Raw genomic sequence first — 13,974 nt, 5'->3', positions numbered from 1 at the left:
TAATTATTTGAATAATATATGTACTTGAAACCTAATAAAAGCTTTGTCGTTTTCATGATGCATGCAACTTGTTTTACATTGAATAAATATTGGTTACTTCATTATTATTAACCGTGTGCATCGTGTTGGTTGTTTTGATCACGTGCTGTTCAACATGGCGCTGATGTTCACCGCAACAGCGAGGTGAGGACACAAAAGGGGGCGTGTCTCCAAAATTGCAATAGATGTCCCATATATTGTGTTCAGTGGACCATTGCCGTAGTACGACAGAATGTATATTTGTGTCACAACCGCAGAAGCATAAGCTGAAACACTAAATTGTTAAATCATAACAGTGATCAGCTGTGTGAAAACGTCAGATGACAAGATGACAATTCAAATTACAGATCATATGTTTGCAGAACAATTCACTTTCATACAAATGCCTTTTCATTCATGTGCGATTGTAAGAAAACAGTTCTGGTTATGAAATTCAAAGAATAAAATGGATATGTCAGTTTGCTCTCCATAATATAACTATCCCGGTTCGCCCAGATTATGTTTATAGGTTTGTTCGCACCATACCCGTGCTCGTGGGTTTCACCGAAGTGGTAAACGTATGAGACCTGCATCACTTCGGGCTTTCCTCCCGCATTATGCTGACACACCGTGATATAACTGGAATAATGTTAAAAGAGGCGTTAAACCAAACTCACTCACTAATATAACTATCCTCAAGTATCAAAAATCTCCATTCTGTTTTCATAATATCCTATGTTCCATTCCACAAAACGATCTTGTCACTAAGATAATTGTAACTCTCATTCATTAACATTGACTTGACACAGACACAGCGTATCAATAGCTTTGGAGATTGGTGCCCTGGGCTCACTCGCTACCATAGCTATGTTTTCAGCCTGATTGCAGTGGTACAGCTATAACAAATGGCCATACAGTCAAATTGCTCTTATGAGCGAGAGAAATTCTGTGCTAAACATGTGATAAGGAGATGGTCACGTCACTTTCAAAACAAAGCTTTGGTGGTAAGTTTGTTGCAGGTTATTTATCATGATAGAATGAGGATACAATGTCCTATATAATCGAGGATATGTTATGCCATAGTTTGTTATCTATTTCACTCATTTTACTTGAGTTTTATATTATTGATGTTTTTATACTCTCTTTCAGCATCAAGAAAGCAGTAGGGATCATAAATGATTTGGCTTCTTCCAAATTTCCATTGCTCCTAAACCGCATCTTACAGAAGCTGCACTTGAAGGTTTGTGTGTGCTGAGGCTCTATATAAAACCTAAAGGAGACACCATTAATGTCATCCTTATTATCCATTTTCTTCTTCCGATTGGAATTCTTTGATACATCCCAGAACAGTTATGTGTGGTATTCCATACATACAAAAACAACAGTGATCTGGTCAACTTTTGGGATAGTTAAGTAAGTGAGTAGAGTAAAATTGCGAATCACATTATTGCACAAAGATGTTCTCTTGTGTATGTTTTCATCATACTTTCTAAATAATGACTGTGTTTTCTTTGTATCACTGTTGATTTTTTGTTGGATTATTTAGACACATATGTTAAGATGGTTAGAGGCGGCAGACATTGAACACTTGTATCTTAATGATTTCAGTCGTGTTGCTACATACATGTCTACTTGGCAGGTAAGAAGTATATATTAAACTTGATTACTATATGATTCATGTTATTTAAGCCTGACAACTGATTGACATTTTATGTGATTCCAGGATGAGAGAACATTTAGTGAAGAGGAAGAGGAAAAACTCCAGTCAACATTTGAGTTGTCTGCCCCTGATCTTGAACTTGTTTTAGAAACACTTGAATTCATTTTACAACAGGTAAGTTCAAACTTCTCCAAAATTATTTTTTCATATTAGTCAAGATATTAGTAATATAAGTGTAACCATATATTATTGGAATAAATAGCTATTTTGCTACATTGAAAGGAAAGTTTAGTTTGTACATGTGTATCTCATATATCTGTACAAATGTTATTTGTTATAATTTTAGACCCATCACAGCCCATACACCAATGGACTATTACTAAAAACATGTCACAATGCATGAGTGAATGTAATATTAACCAAAGTTTGCTGGCATGGATGATAATATTTATCATTGTTTATTTGCCTTTCATCTGTACCTTTCGACAATATCCCTTTAATTACCATGATGACACTGAAATAACAGTAATCATCCAAAATGAAGCTTTTCTGAATAACAGGGTTTGACTGTATATATGGTGTATTGGTAATTTTTCTAGGGAGTAATGTGATTGCATATGTGATTGGACCATGTTAATACATAGCCCTTGAGACAGTCAAACAAAGACATGTTCATCACAGTGTAATTGCTCATACATGTTCAGATGTATTATGCATCTTAGTATCACCAGTGATCATCTCCTGACCTAGGCAGTGTTTTGATCCACAATCATGACAATTGTTTGATACTTTTCCAACGAATGTCTTTTTCCAGTACCTCAGTCTTACATTGGTGTCTTCTCATTTGACAGGCAGCGTACCACACAGCAAAACCAGCTGTCCTCACTGGCCAGCTACGACAGCTGGAGATAGATGATGACAAGGTGAGATTTGATGAGGAGAAATATTTGCTTATAACACCTATATAAACTTTTATGGATTCCTCTGCAAGTAATGGATAACAAAAGGAGAGTTGTATTTTCCGATTTGGCAATTTTCCTGCTGTGATAGTGTAAGTTTGTTGAAAATATACACCAAATGATTGAGTTAAATAATATTGTGATTCTACCATGGACAATATGGAGCGCATCTCAGCCTGTCATTGTGATACCACCCCATACCATTATGGACCCACACCCAAAATGATCGTGATGTACGACGCTAACGTCCATAAAACGCTCATTAGGATGTCTCCCAACTCTTATTCTTTTGGTCATGTAAGTAAATTCGTCGGAAAACGTGACATAAGCCTAATGTCGATTATCCCAGTGCTGACGTTCCCTAAACCATTGACGCCTCTGATTCAAAATGATGTGAAGTAAGTTGTGGCATGACAAGCAAATGTCATCTGCGCAGACGGTTTCGCATAGTGTGGGCATGTACTCTTACTTCAGTTGCCTATTGCAATCGGTCCCTTATCTTAGTGGCAGTTTGAACCGAATTCTTAATACCATTGTTCTGACTAATCTGTCCTGGGCTTGAGTTGTAACTCTTGGGCGCCCAGAGCACCTTGTGATCATTGACGTTATGTGTTTGTTGGAATCGAGCCTGCAATCTGCTGATGACAGATTGAGAAACATGCAGCATTTGGGCAACAATATTCTGACATGTGCCTACCTGTGACATGCCAATGGCACATAAACGTTCAACACGTTGCAAACGTCACATGATCAATACTTTGAGCGTTTGGTTCCAAGAAAGCAATAAGCATCTGCTCGCAACCGAGTCTGAGTGACAGTGGTAACTCTGGCATACCACCCCTTGCACGTGCCGTCCGAGTTCACATGCTTTATGACTGTCACAATATTGTGTTTGGGAGCTTGATTTCTTTGGAAATGTTCTTGCCACATAAATTACTTACGTTCATTGCCAGACATTGGTGTATTTTCCTGAAGGTTCACCTCAAACTAAAATATCCCCTACTATTTTTGCATAGTATATGTTTACTCTTAGTATACAGATGACATTAAAAGCTTCCAAATGTATGAATGTTTAGTTTATTTCAAAACGTGTGTGTGTGTGCACCCCTGCCTCCCACTCTGGGTCACTTGATAATGGAGATGATTGAGATGGACAATGTCCCGGTGTGAGTGAGTGAGTTTGGGTTCATGCTGCCTTTGGCAATATTCCAGCAACAGCACGGTGGGGGACACCAGAAATTGGCTTTACACATTGTACCCAGCGAACAGTTGTGAGGAAGCGAACCTGGGCCATCGTCACGATGAGCAAACATTTCTGATCAAAGTGAGAATGATGTGCAGTATCCATTATCAAGAACCTTGAACAACATCATTGTTTGCAAATCCACATAATTTCTAGCCTTTTGATTGACCTGTGAAATGACAATGTAATGTTTGTTACAGGTTCAGGCCATTGTTGAGAAATGGACAAGTTGTGCCAAAGAGACAGTACAGAAGCTAAGGGAGAGAACTCTTGTGCCTAAGCAGGTGAGAAGCCACCAAAGTTTGTCCATTTGATATTCCAAAATAAGTCATTAATTGTTATAATTTGGTTTTGCTTTGGAAATAAGTGATTTATAAGTCTTAAATGTTGATTTGATCTGGTTTCAGCTTGAGGCTGTTAACTGGCGACTTAACTTGCAGATGGCACAGTCAAATAAAACTAAATTAAAGTCACCAAATGCTTTATTTGAACTTCAAGTTAGTGAAGAGTCAAGTGAGGTAAGTTGAGAAGAAGAGTTGTCTCCCTTTGACTGCCCCTTGATTTAGTTTCAGTTTAGGCCTTATATCCCCACTACAACAAAGACCTTTTTTGGTTTAGTTATTTTGCCACAATGTGGCCATTTTTCAATTTAAGTAGACTTTGTTTTCAGAGGCATAACTTCAAAACCCTCAATTTAGTTCAAAGAACCTGCAGCCACCTCCACCTTGGTCTGTGGAATGTTTTTGATTTGTTGTCCTTTTGTTTCAATAGTAACAATGTCAGATACCAAATATATCAGTGTATTTGGTAATATTCTCACCTACCTTTAAAACTATAAAATACTTCAAGAAATCCTCCCCTGTGGGAATTCCTTGATCCATTTCACAAGGCTGTTGTAAACCTATGACCTGTGACTTATGACGATAGCGTCATAGCTTCTTTCAACTACAGCACTATGATATAACTCATAAGAGCACAGGTGGCTTACTGGTTTAAGGTGCTGCAATTTGCAGTGATGAGTTGTTCCCCTTAGTTAAGCCAGGATCCACTGAACATCGGTTCAAATCCCAGATTTGAACAGATGAATATGCTTGGTTTGTTGGCATCATCATGTTCATGGGTTTCACCAAATGTGTGTCAAAGTGACATCTACAAACTGCATCATTTTGAGGTTTCCTCCCACCATAGACTGACATTCTATGATATTGTTCAAGGAAACATAAATGGAATAGAATAATAAGCCAAAATATGTAGATATGTTTTCATAATGTTGTATTGTATTTCTGGTGGTTTTTAAGTTACTTCTTCCAAAGACGTATATATGTCCGTGCTTCTTCAAATCTTTGTTACTCTCGTAATTCCAACACTTTTTATTTCAAGAATAACATTATGGATGGTTTCTTTTCAGGAAAAAGAAAAGATCCGAATAGAATTTTCCCATGATGAACTTTACAAATTCTACAGTCAGGTATGTTTGATGTGATAAGAATGAGATTTAACATTTTGTGTGAGGGGAAATGAAGAAGGGGTCATGGATTAAGTCATCCAGACATGGGTTAAGTAAGCGAGACCTTGGTTCAGTTATCCAGACGGGTTTAGTTATCCAGACATGGGTTCAGTTGTTCAGATATGGGTTAAAGGGGCACTGATCTAAAGCAATTCCCCGGGATTGGTTGTTGCATTTGTTACTTTTTTTTTTCCCCCGTGTATACCCGGATGATATAGCAGAATTCTAGACTAGTTCGCGACCTGTGCTGCGCAATATGTAAGCGCATTTGTCACTTTTTTGGATAGTATAAGGGCGTATGGTCATATTGATCAACAAAATGAAATACAGTTTTGGAAATAATAAGGAAATGTAGGTATCTTTGTGGGAAGAATCGGTAATGGTGATGAAGGCACTTGCTTGGCAATTGTGCGATTTTCCTTTACACTATTTTGACTTGCAACACAAAGTAAATATTTCACCTGAGCATTGCTTAATTTATTGTGTTTATGTTTTTACAGTCAAAATGTGCAAAATTTTCAAGTAGGAAATGGGGGCACGGGTGGCCCAGCTGTCTAAGGCGCCGCGATTCGTTGTGCAGAGTTGCGTCCCTTGGGCACACCAGAAACCTATGATTGTGGGTTCGAATCCCGGTTCGCCCCGATTATGTTTCGAGGTTTGTCAGCACCATACCCGTGCTCGTGGGTTTCACCGAAGTGGTAAACGTCTGAGACCTGCATCACTTCGGGCTTTCCTCCCACATTAAGCTGACACGCCGTGATATAACTGGAATACTGTTAAAAGCGGCGTAAAACCCAACTCACTCACTCACTCAAGTAGGAAATTTATTAAACTCCACAATATTCAGTTATTTTACAAATTGACTGAAAAATATGTCCATCTGTATCATTATGATAACAAATTCCAAAATTTTTATGTTTAATATCATCACCAAGTGACTGAAAATATTAGGAATGTGCATTTGTATATTGTTTGGCTTCTAATCATAGCATAAATAATCTACTGTGATGTTTTTTAGTCAAATCGCCCGATTATTCAGTCAATTTGTAAAATGGATGAATTATTTAGACATTTTATAAATTAGCTGAGTGAATCACATTTTACACATTGACTGTAACATATACATACTTACAAAGGAAAAGACTTGTGAAAATAACATCTATCGCACATCAAAGAACTTCCCAACCAAGATGTAGAGGAACAAGAATGATTCTGTTCAATGCTTCATCACATGAATGAAAACCAAATGCAGATATCATAATTACAATGTACAACCTACCAAAGTCATATGTATAATTTTAGGCAGCTTCCTTTTTCGAGGAATGTATCCGTGAATATCCACATAAAGGAACAATATCCAACACGTCTGCAGTTGTACAAAAAAACTTATTCGATGTCACATGTCTCTGTAACAATCAAATATTTTAATATATATATATCGGTTCAGGAAATTATAACCTGTGTTTGTTTCTCAACTGATCACTTAGATTGTTTCAGTTGTTTTACATAGGTGTCAAGTCTCAAAGGTCAGCTGAGATAGCCCACGTGACAACTATTTTCATAATGTCCACGGTTCTCAAAAAAATCCATTGAGTTGGATAACAGTGAGCAATTAATCAACATATTATCGGTTAACCCTTTGAACAAAGTATGTTGTTTTTACATCGGCACTTCACGCCATGATCATGATGATATGAGTGTATGCCCTTTGCTTTAGTGAACCTACACATGTAATCACTTACTTTTGACATATTAACTGTGAAAGATAACAGTGATTAAACAATCAACTTCTTTTCTGTTGATCCTTTGATGGCTAGGAATGATAAGTTGATTTACAAAAAAGTAAATCAACTGATCATTCATCTCTTGCTGGGCTGCCACGTGCATATTACATAACACACATTTCACCTCACTTCAAACCTGGATTTAGATTGAATAATTACCCCAGACACAAGAAATGCCGATTGGGAACCCTTATTACGTTATCTGAGTGGTGCACCCACTAATTATACCTGTAATAAATTATTAACTGAGCATCAAGTGAATACACAAGTGTAGGGTTATACCAGAAAACATGGATGACAACAAGGGAGTAGTAATCATATTATCCACGCAATCCGAAATCCGAAAATGCTTTCACTGCAGAGATACTTTTTTTTATTATTAAACTATATCCATCAGATGTATTTCCAAATAACGACATCAGATGAGCTTCTGCCATTCTTTTTGTCTGTTTGTTTAGGCTGAAGAAATTAATTAACATGCGCCCTTTGTCGAAATCTTCATAGATCACGGGTAACCAATCAGTGTTCAAACATGCGTAAAACAAATATTGCCTACAAGTTTATTTAGCTGTCCTTGGAGACGGTAGCACAGTCTCTTGTCACGCTCAGTTGCATTAGCGAGCAAATCGACTTACAGCAGCTAATGAGCCCTAGCTGCCAGTGTCAGACAGCCGAGAAGCCAGAGATTAGTGCCCCTTTAAGTTATCAAAGACATAGGTTCAGTTATCCAGACATGGGTTCAGTTATCCAGACATGGGTTAAGTTATGCAAACATAGGTTCAGTGATCCAGACATGGGTTCAGTTATCCAGACATGGGTTCAGTTATCCAGACATTGGTTCAGTTATCCAGACATTGGTTCAGTTATCCAGACATGGGCTAAGTTGTCCATACATTGGTTTAGTTATCCAGACATTGGTTCAGTTATCCAGACATTGGTTCAGTTATCCAGACATGGGCTAAGTTGTCCATATATTGGTTTAGTTATCCAGACATTGGTTCAGTTATCCAGACATTGGTTCAGTTATCCAGACATTGGTTCAGTTATCCAGACATGGGCTAAGTTGTCCAATACTCTCTGACAATAACCACCCGTGAAAGTATGGGTTAGCATAGGTCTTCAGCAACCCATGCTTGCCGTAAGAGACGACTATGCTTGCCATAAGAGGCGACTAAAGGGATCGGGTGATCAGATTTGTTGACTTGGTTGATGTCAATGATGTCATTGTATCCCAATTGCATGGATTAATGCTCATGATATCAATCACTGGATTGACTCGATTGTTTACAGACCGCCATCATAAAACTGCAACATTGCAGAATATGTTTTTACACAACAAAACAAACAAACTGACAATAACCGTACACAAATGGTAAAACCTGAAGTTAACTTCAATCTCACCCCTTCATCTGTCTCTCACAAAATGCTACCATGTTGCCAAATGTGGTATAATGGGGTTACGAGTCAACTTAATGAATCAAGTCGTCAGGCTTGAGGTTGGCAGCATGTCTTCCGAGGGTGTGGATAGTGTCTTATAATATCAATCACTGGTTTGTCTTGTCCACATTTGATTATTTACAGACAGCTGTCATATAGCTGAAATATTGCTGAGTGCACATTTAACAACAAACAATTACATATGCTGTCACAGGTAGGTAAGGTAATAATGAATAATATTTTTTAATAACATGGAGAATTACACTATTTGGAACATGTGAAGCTTAATATTTCTTTATATTTTTCTACTGTTTTTGACATAAAAGAAATTGTCAAGATACATTGCATGAACTTGTCATCAAAGTGAATCCCATAGAATGGTTTTGAGATTAATGAAAGCACAACCGTGCCCCTTTAATATTTCCATTGAGGAGTTATCTCCCTTGGACCATGTTTGGTTTTAAAAGCTGATGGCAAAAAAACCTGAGACATGTTTCTAGTTATACTTTCTGTTTAGACAAAGTACAAAGCATTTGATGCCTTTGAAAATATATTTCCAGAGGCAATGTTATTATTATGAATATTTACAATATTTTTGAAAGATCACTATCTTCCAAAATGCCTGTCTTGACAAGTTTAAAATGAGTCTAACTCTTTTTGTGTTGTAATAGCTGTTTGAATTAGCCGCTGAGTGTTTATAGCAGATAATGTATGACAGCCTGGAAGCTGATTGTGATCCAGCTCCAGTTTTTACCTGTCTGATTTATCAGTGAGCTGTCAATGAACACTCATAGCATCCACACACTACTCACTGACTGCTTTAGACCAGTTTCAGCATCCACACATACTCTGCTCACAGTGTTAGACCAGCTTCCTTGTTGTTGGCTGCTGTGATATTGCAGAGATATTTATGTGAGAAATGGCAGAAATATTATCAGGCATATTCACAAGATACAGCTGAGACTGATATGATACAGCTGAGATACTGATATGATATAACTGAGATAATGATATGATACAGCTAAGATAATGATATGCTATAACTGAGATACTGATATGATACAGCTGAGAAACCAATATGATACAGCTGAGATACTGATATGATACAGCTGAGATACTGATATGATACAATTGTGACACTGATATGATGCAGCTGAGATACTGATATACTGATATGATATGACTGAGATACTGAAAGGAGGCATCTGTGATACGGAGATACTGATATAATACAACTGAGATACTGATATGATATAACTGAGATAATGATATGATACAGCTGAGATAATGATATGCTATAACTGAGATACTGATATGATACAGGTGAGAAACTGATATGATACAGGTGAGATACTGATATGATACAGGTGAGATACTGATATGATACAGCTGAGATAATGATATGATACAGCTGAGACTGAGATACTTATATGATACAGCTGAGATACTGATATGATACAGATGAGATACTGATATGATACAACTGAGATACTGATATGATACAGCTGAGATACTAAGATATTGATATGATATAACTGATATACTGATATGATACAGCTGAGATACTGATATGATACAACGGAGATACTGATATGATACAGCTGAGATACTAAGATATTGATATGATATAACTGAGATACTGATATACAGCTGAGATACTGATATGATACAGCTGAGATACTGATATGATACAGCTGAGATACTGAGATGCTGATATGATACAGCTGAGATAATGATATGCTAAAACTGAGATACTGATATGATACAGCTGAGATACTGAGATACTGATATGATACAGCTGAGATACTGATGTGATACAGCTGAGATACTGAGATACTGATATGATACAGCTGAGATACTGATATGATACAGCTGAGATACTGAGATACTGATGTGATACAGCTGAGATACTGAGATACTGATATGATACAGCTGAGATACTGATATGATACAGCTGAGATACTGATATGATACAGCTGAGATACTGAGATACTGATATGATACAGCTGAGATACTGATATGATACAGCTGAGATACTGATATGATACAGCTGAGATACTGAGATACTGATGTGATATTCAGAGGGGTAGCCAACGTCTTGGTTAGGCTAGTATGTTATAATGATATGGTACTGAAATAGCTGTTGTTATTGAAGTGAAATAGCTGTTTTTTATTGAAGTGATATAGCTGTTGTTATTGAAGTGATACAGCTGTCGTTATTGAAGTCATATAGCTGTTGTTATTGAAGTGATATGGCTGTTGTTATTGATGTGATATAACTGTCGTTATTGAAGTCATATAGCTGTTGTTATTGAAGTCATATAGCTGTTGTTATTGAAGTGATATAGCTGTTGTTAATTGATGTGAAATAGCTGTTGTTAATTGATGTGAACTAGCTATTGTTATTGAAGTGATATGGCTGTTGTTATTGATAGGATATAACTGTTGTGATATGAATATTATAGCTCTGATATGTAGAGATATCTCTTGCTAATTTCCATATTTGTTAGATATCTTCCAGAATCAATATCTGGCCCTGGCTGCTAGACACAATAAGCTTTGCTCTGCAGATAAAAATTTGATATCAAAACATTTTTACCCTATCAAACATGACATCGTTTTGAAAGAGAACAGAACATTTTGATGGCAATCCACGTCAAGATATTGTGAGCAAGCAATTTCCGGGCTATCATTAGGGTGGCAAGAAAAGTATTACCTGTTCAGATACATATTGTATTATGGGATAATGGTATGATGTAATTGATATCTGGCTGTCAGATATGTGAGATATTGCTGTGATAATTAGTGCACCCTCCCCTTCAGATCCAGTGGAATGAAAGACCCATAGTCTTCAGTCTAGGGGAACATGTTCAGTGCTTCTGTGAAAATGCCCGAATTGGATGAATGATTATGTGATTAGCATTTGCATACCTGTGTGAAGCCTTTCAGGCAGCAATCACTGGAGCCTTCAGTGCCTTTGATAAGCTCAGAAAAGATCGGCTCAGATTGGATGTAAATTGGCTGCTCTTGCTGCTTGTGACGCTGTTCTGTGAATCAGAGTGGTTGACGCATTTGTTCATCGTGCTAAAGAAATAGAAAGTATCATTAATGTTCAAACACAGAGTTAAGATCGGCTATTTAGGAGAAACATTTCAATTGTTCATACTCTATTATAGCTAATTCAGTAGCGTTTTTATATCCAGGGGTGGTTCAGCTGACGAATTCACAACTGGTAATGATCAGCAGTCGTGATACTGAATGTTGATATTTGCCATCATCAATATAAAATTAAGGTAATTACATCAAACGGTTGCTTGGGAGATTATCAGCTTCGTTACAGGAAAACAGCGCACCACAGCCTGCTATATCCAGTCTACCTCCAGATGTTATAATCAGTGCCGTGCTTGAAACTGAGACATTGTCTCCATGTAATTGGGGTAATAATTAAAGGGAGACTATACTCCATTCTCTACTGTGGGTATCCCGTCTAGATCCAGATAGACTGCCCCAGTGGTCTAGTAGATAGAGGGTTTACCTGGAGCGCGGAAGGTTAGTGGTTCTAGCCACGGCCATGTCGTACCAAAAGACGTTAAAAGATGGCACTTGTAGTTACCCTGCTTGGGGATAAGGGTATAGATCAAGTCAGCTCATAGTCAGTATACTATGTCTGAGCAGATTATTCATGTTAAAACTGTGGCATGGTATCTCGGTGGGCTTGATTGACCAGAGCCCTCTCTCCCTTTAAATGCCTCTTGAACAGAATCATAAGAAGCCAACTCACTACCTTACTCCAGTGAGACCCTTCAAGCTCCTCTAAGTCCATGTTGTGTAGGTTTTGCCAATGTGAAGTGTGATCTACCTTTTTGCAAAGCATCACTTGGCTGACAGCAGCATTGAGCGGTAAAACAAAATACTGAACAATATCTTTTGGATTATCAACTTTTTCTATAACATGCTGCTATGTTTCGGTGTAGATTCTATTCAGTGATACAGGAGTCATTTATCCGTAAGAATTTTTCCTTTTCCATCACACCAACTTCTAATTGTCACTCAAAGAAGTATAGCAATACAAGTCCGAGACTGAGAGGAAAGCTCTGTAGGAAAATCAACATGGCCGCACAGCATAATCAGGCAACATTTGATTTGCGGTTACTGGTTTTGCCAAGGCAGAGAGGATGCATCTCAGTTGTAGTACTGGTTATGCATTACTCATGTTTTAAGATATTTATGCAACCAATGACAGTGAAACTGGGGGGGATTCAGCAGGGACTGTGACTGTCAAATGTTGGACCATAATGTTGCACAGTGCCACAAATGCACTTTTCAAAGCTGAAACTAGGTTTCTTCTGTACAATGGACACCTGGTATCAAAGATGAGATATTCTTTAGCATAGGTACCGGTAATCCTGAGAGTCTCAGCCAAGGGGTCTTTGCTGACAGATGCAGTTCCCGAGAGGAAAGTGTTCATCACATCTTGAAATAGAGATGGATTGACCATGATGACAGGGTATGTTGTCAACAACAATGCTTGATTAAGGCTCACACTATCCATCACTGGTTTGCTTGATTCTTCAGTGCATGTGCATGCGCACACACACATGCACATGCACATGCACACTAACTCTGACACTAACACATACCACCACAGGCCACCAAGGGCTACCACAGGCCACCATTGGTCACCATGATATTAGCCAAGACAGTGTATCTGATAGAATGTTTGTTTGTTGTTTAACACCCCCGTCAGCAATATTCCAGCTATATGACGGTGGTCTGTAAATAATCAAGTGTGGGCCAGACAATCCAGTAAATGACATCATGAGCATTGATTCATGCAATTGGGATACGATGACATGCATCAACCAGGTCAGTAAGCCTGACCACCCGATCCTGTTAGTCGTTTCTTACGACAAGCTAAGTCGCCGTTATGGCAACCATGGGTTGTTGAAGACCTATTCTGACCCGTACCTTCACGGGTCATATCTGATAGAATGAAAATGTGAGAGTGAAATATTTAACTGACAATATTTGGTTATTGATGACATGGTTGAATCATGGGAATTACTTCCAGGCTTAAAGATATTGTGAACTTCTTTGAAGTCATGAGTTTGAGTAATATGCTTTGCTAGAACTATAAAAAATAGCCTCTCAAAAGGAGTTATGTTTAATGCTGCCTCAAAGGTCTGATGTTTAGTGACAGAGTACCAGATACTCTGAACGTCATGGCATCAAGCATGTTACGAGGCAGATATTAAAACCTTGTTGTGAAAATATAGAAACCAAGTGTAATTGCCTCGAATGATTAGCAAAGCACATGACAGTATAATTTACCAGCCAGAGCCAGTTTGGGGATTTTCATCAATTGT

The 13,974-nt window shown here is 37.9% G+C and overlaps 1 protein-coding gene across 1 annotated transcript in view; it reads left to right on the top strand.

The window, feature by feature from the left end:
• The first annotated feature begins 137 nt into the window (after nt 1–137).
• The window catches only part of LOC124134047 (COMM domain-containing protein 10-like), a 30,106-nt gene continuing 16,269 nt past the window's right edge, over nt 138–13,974 (top strand). The window contains exons 1-7 of the mRNA XM_046498666.2: nt 138–183; nt 1,168–1,258; nt 1,742–1,852; nt 2,530–2,601; nt 4,081–4,164; nt 4,288–4,398; nt 5,289–5,348. Coding sequence (XP_046354622.2) covers nt 155–183; nt 1,168–1,258; nt 1,742–1,852; nt 2,530–2,601; nt 4,081–4,164; nt 4,288–4,398; nt 5,289–5,348 — 558 coding nt within the window. The 5' untranslated portion in view covers nt 138–154. The remainder of the gene's footprint in view (nt 184–1,167; nt 1,259–1,741; nt 1,853–2,529; nt 2,602–4,080; nt 4,165–4,287; nt 4,399–5,288; nt 5,349–13,974) is intronic.

This window comes from Haliotis rufescens, unplaced genomic scaffold, assembly GCF_023055435.1.
Source record: "Haliotis rufescens isolate VD_foot unplaced genomic scaffold, xgHalRufe1.0.p SCAF_1, whole genome shotgun sequence".
NCBI lineage: Eukaryota > Metazoa > Mollusca > Gastropoda > Lepetellida > Haliotidae > Haliotis > Haliotis rufescens.
This window is presented reverse-complemented; position numbering and strand designations above follow the sequence as displayed.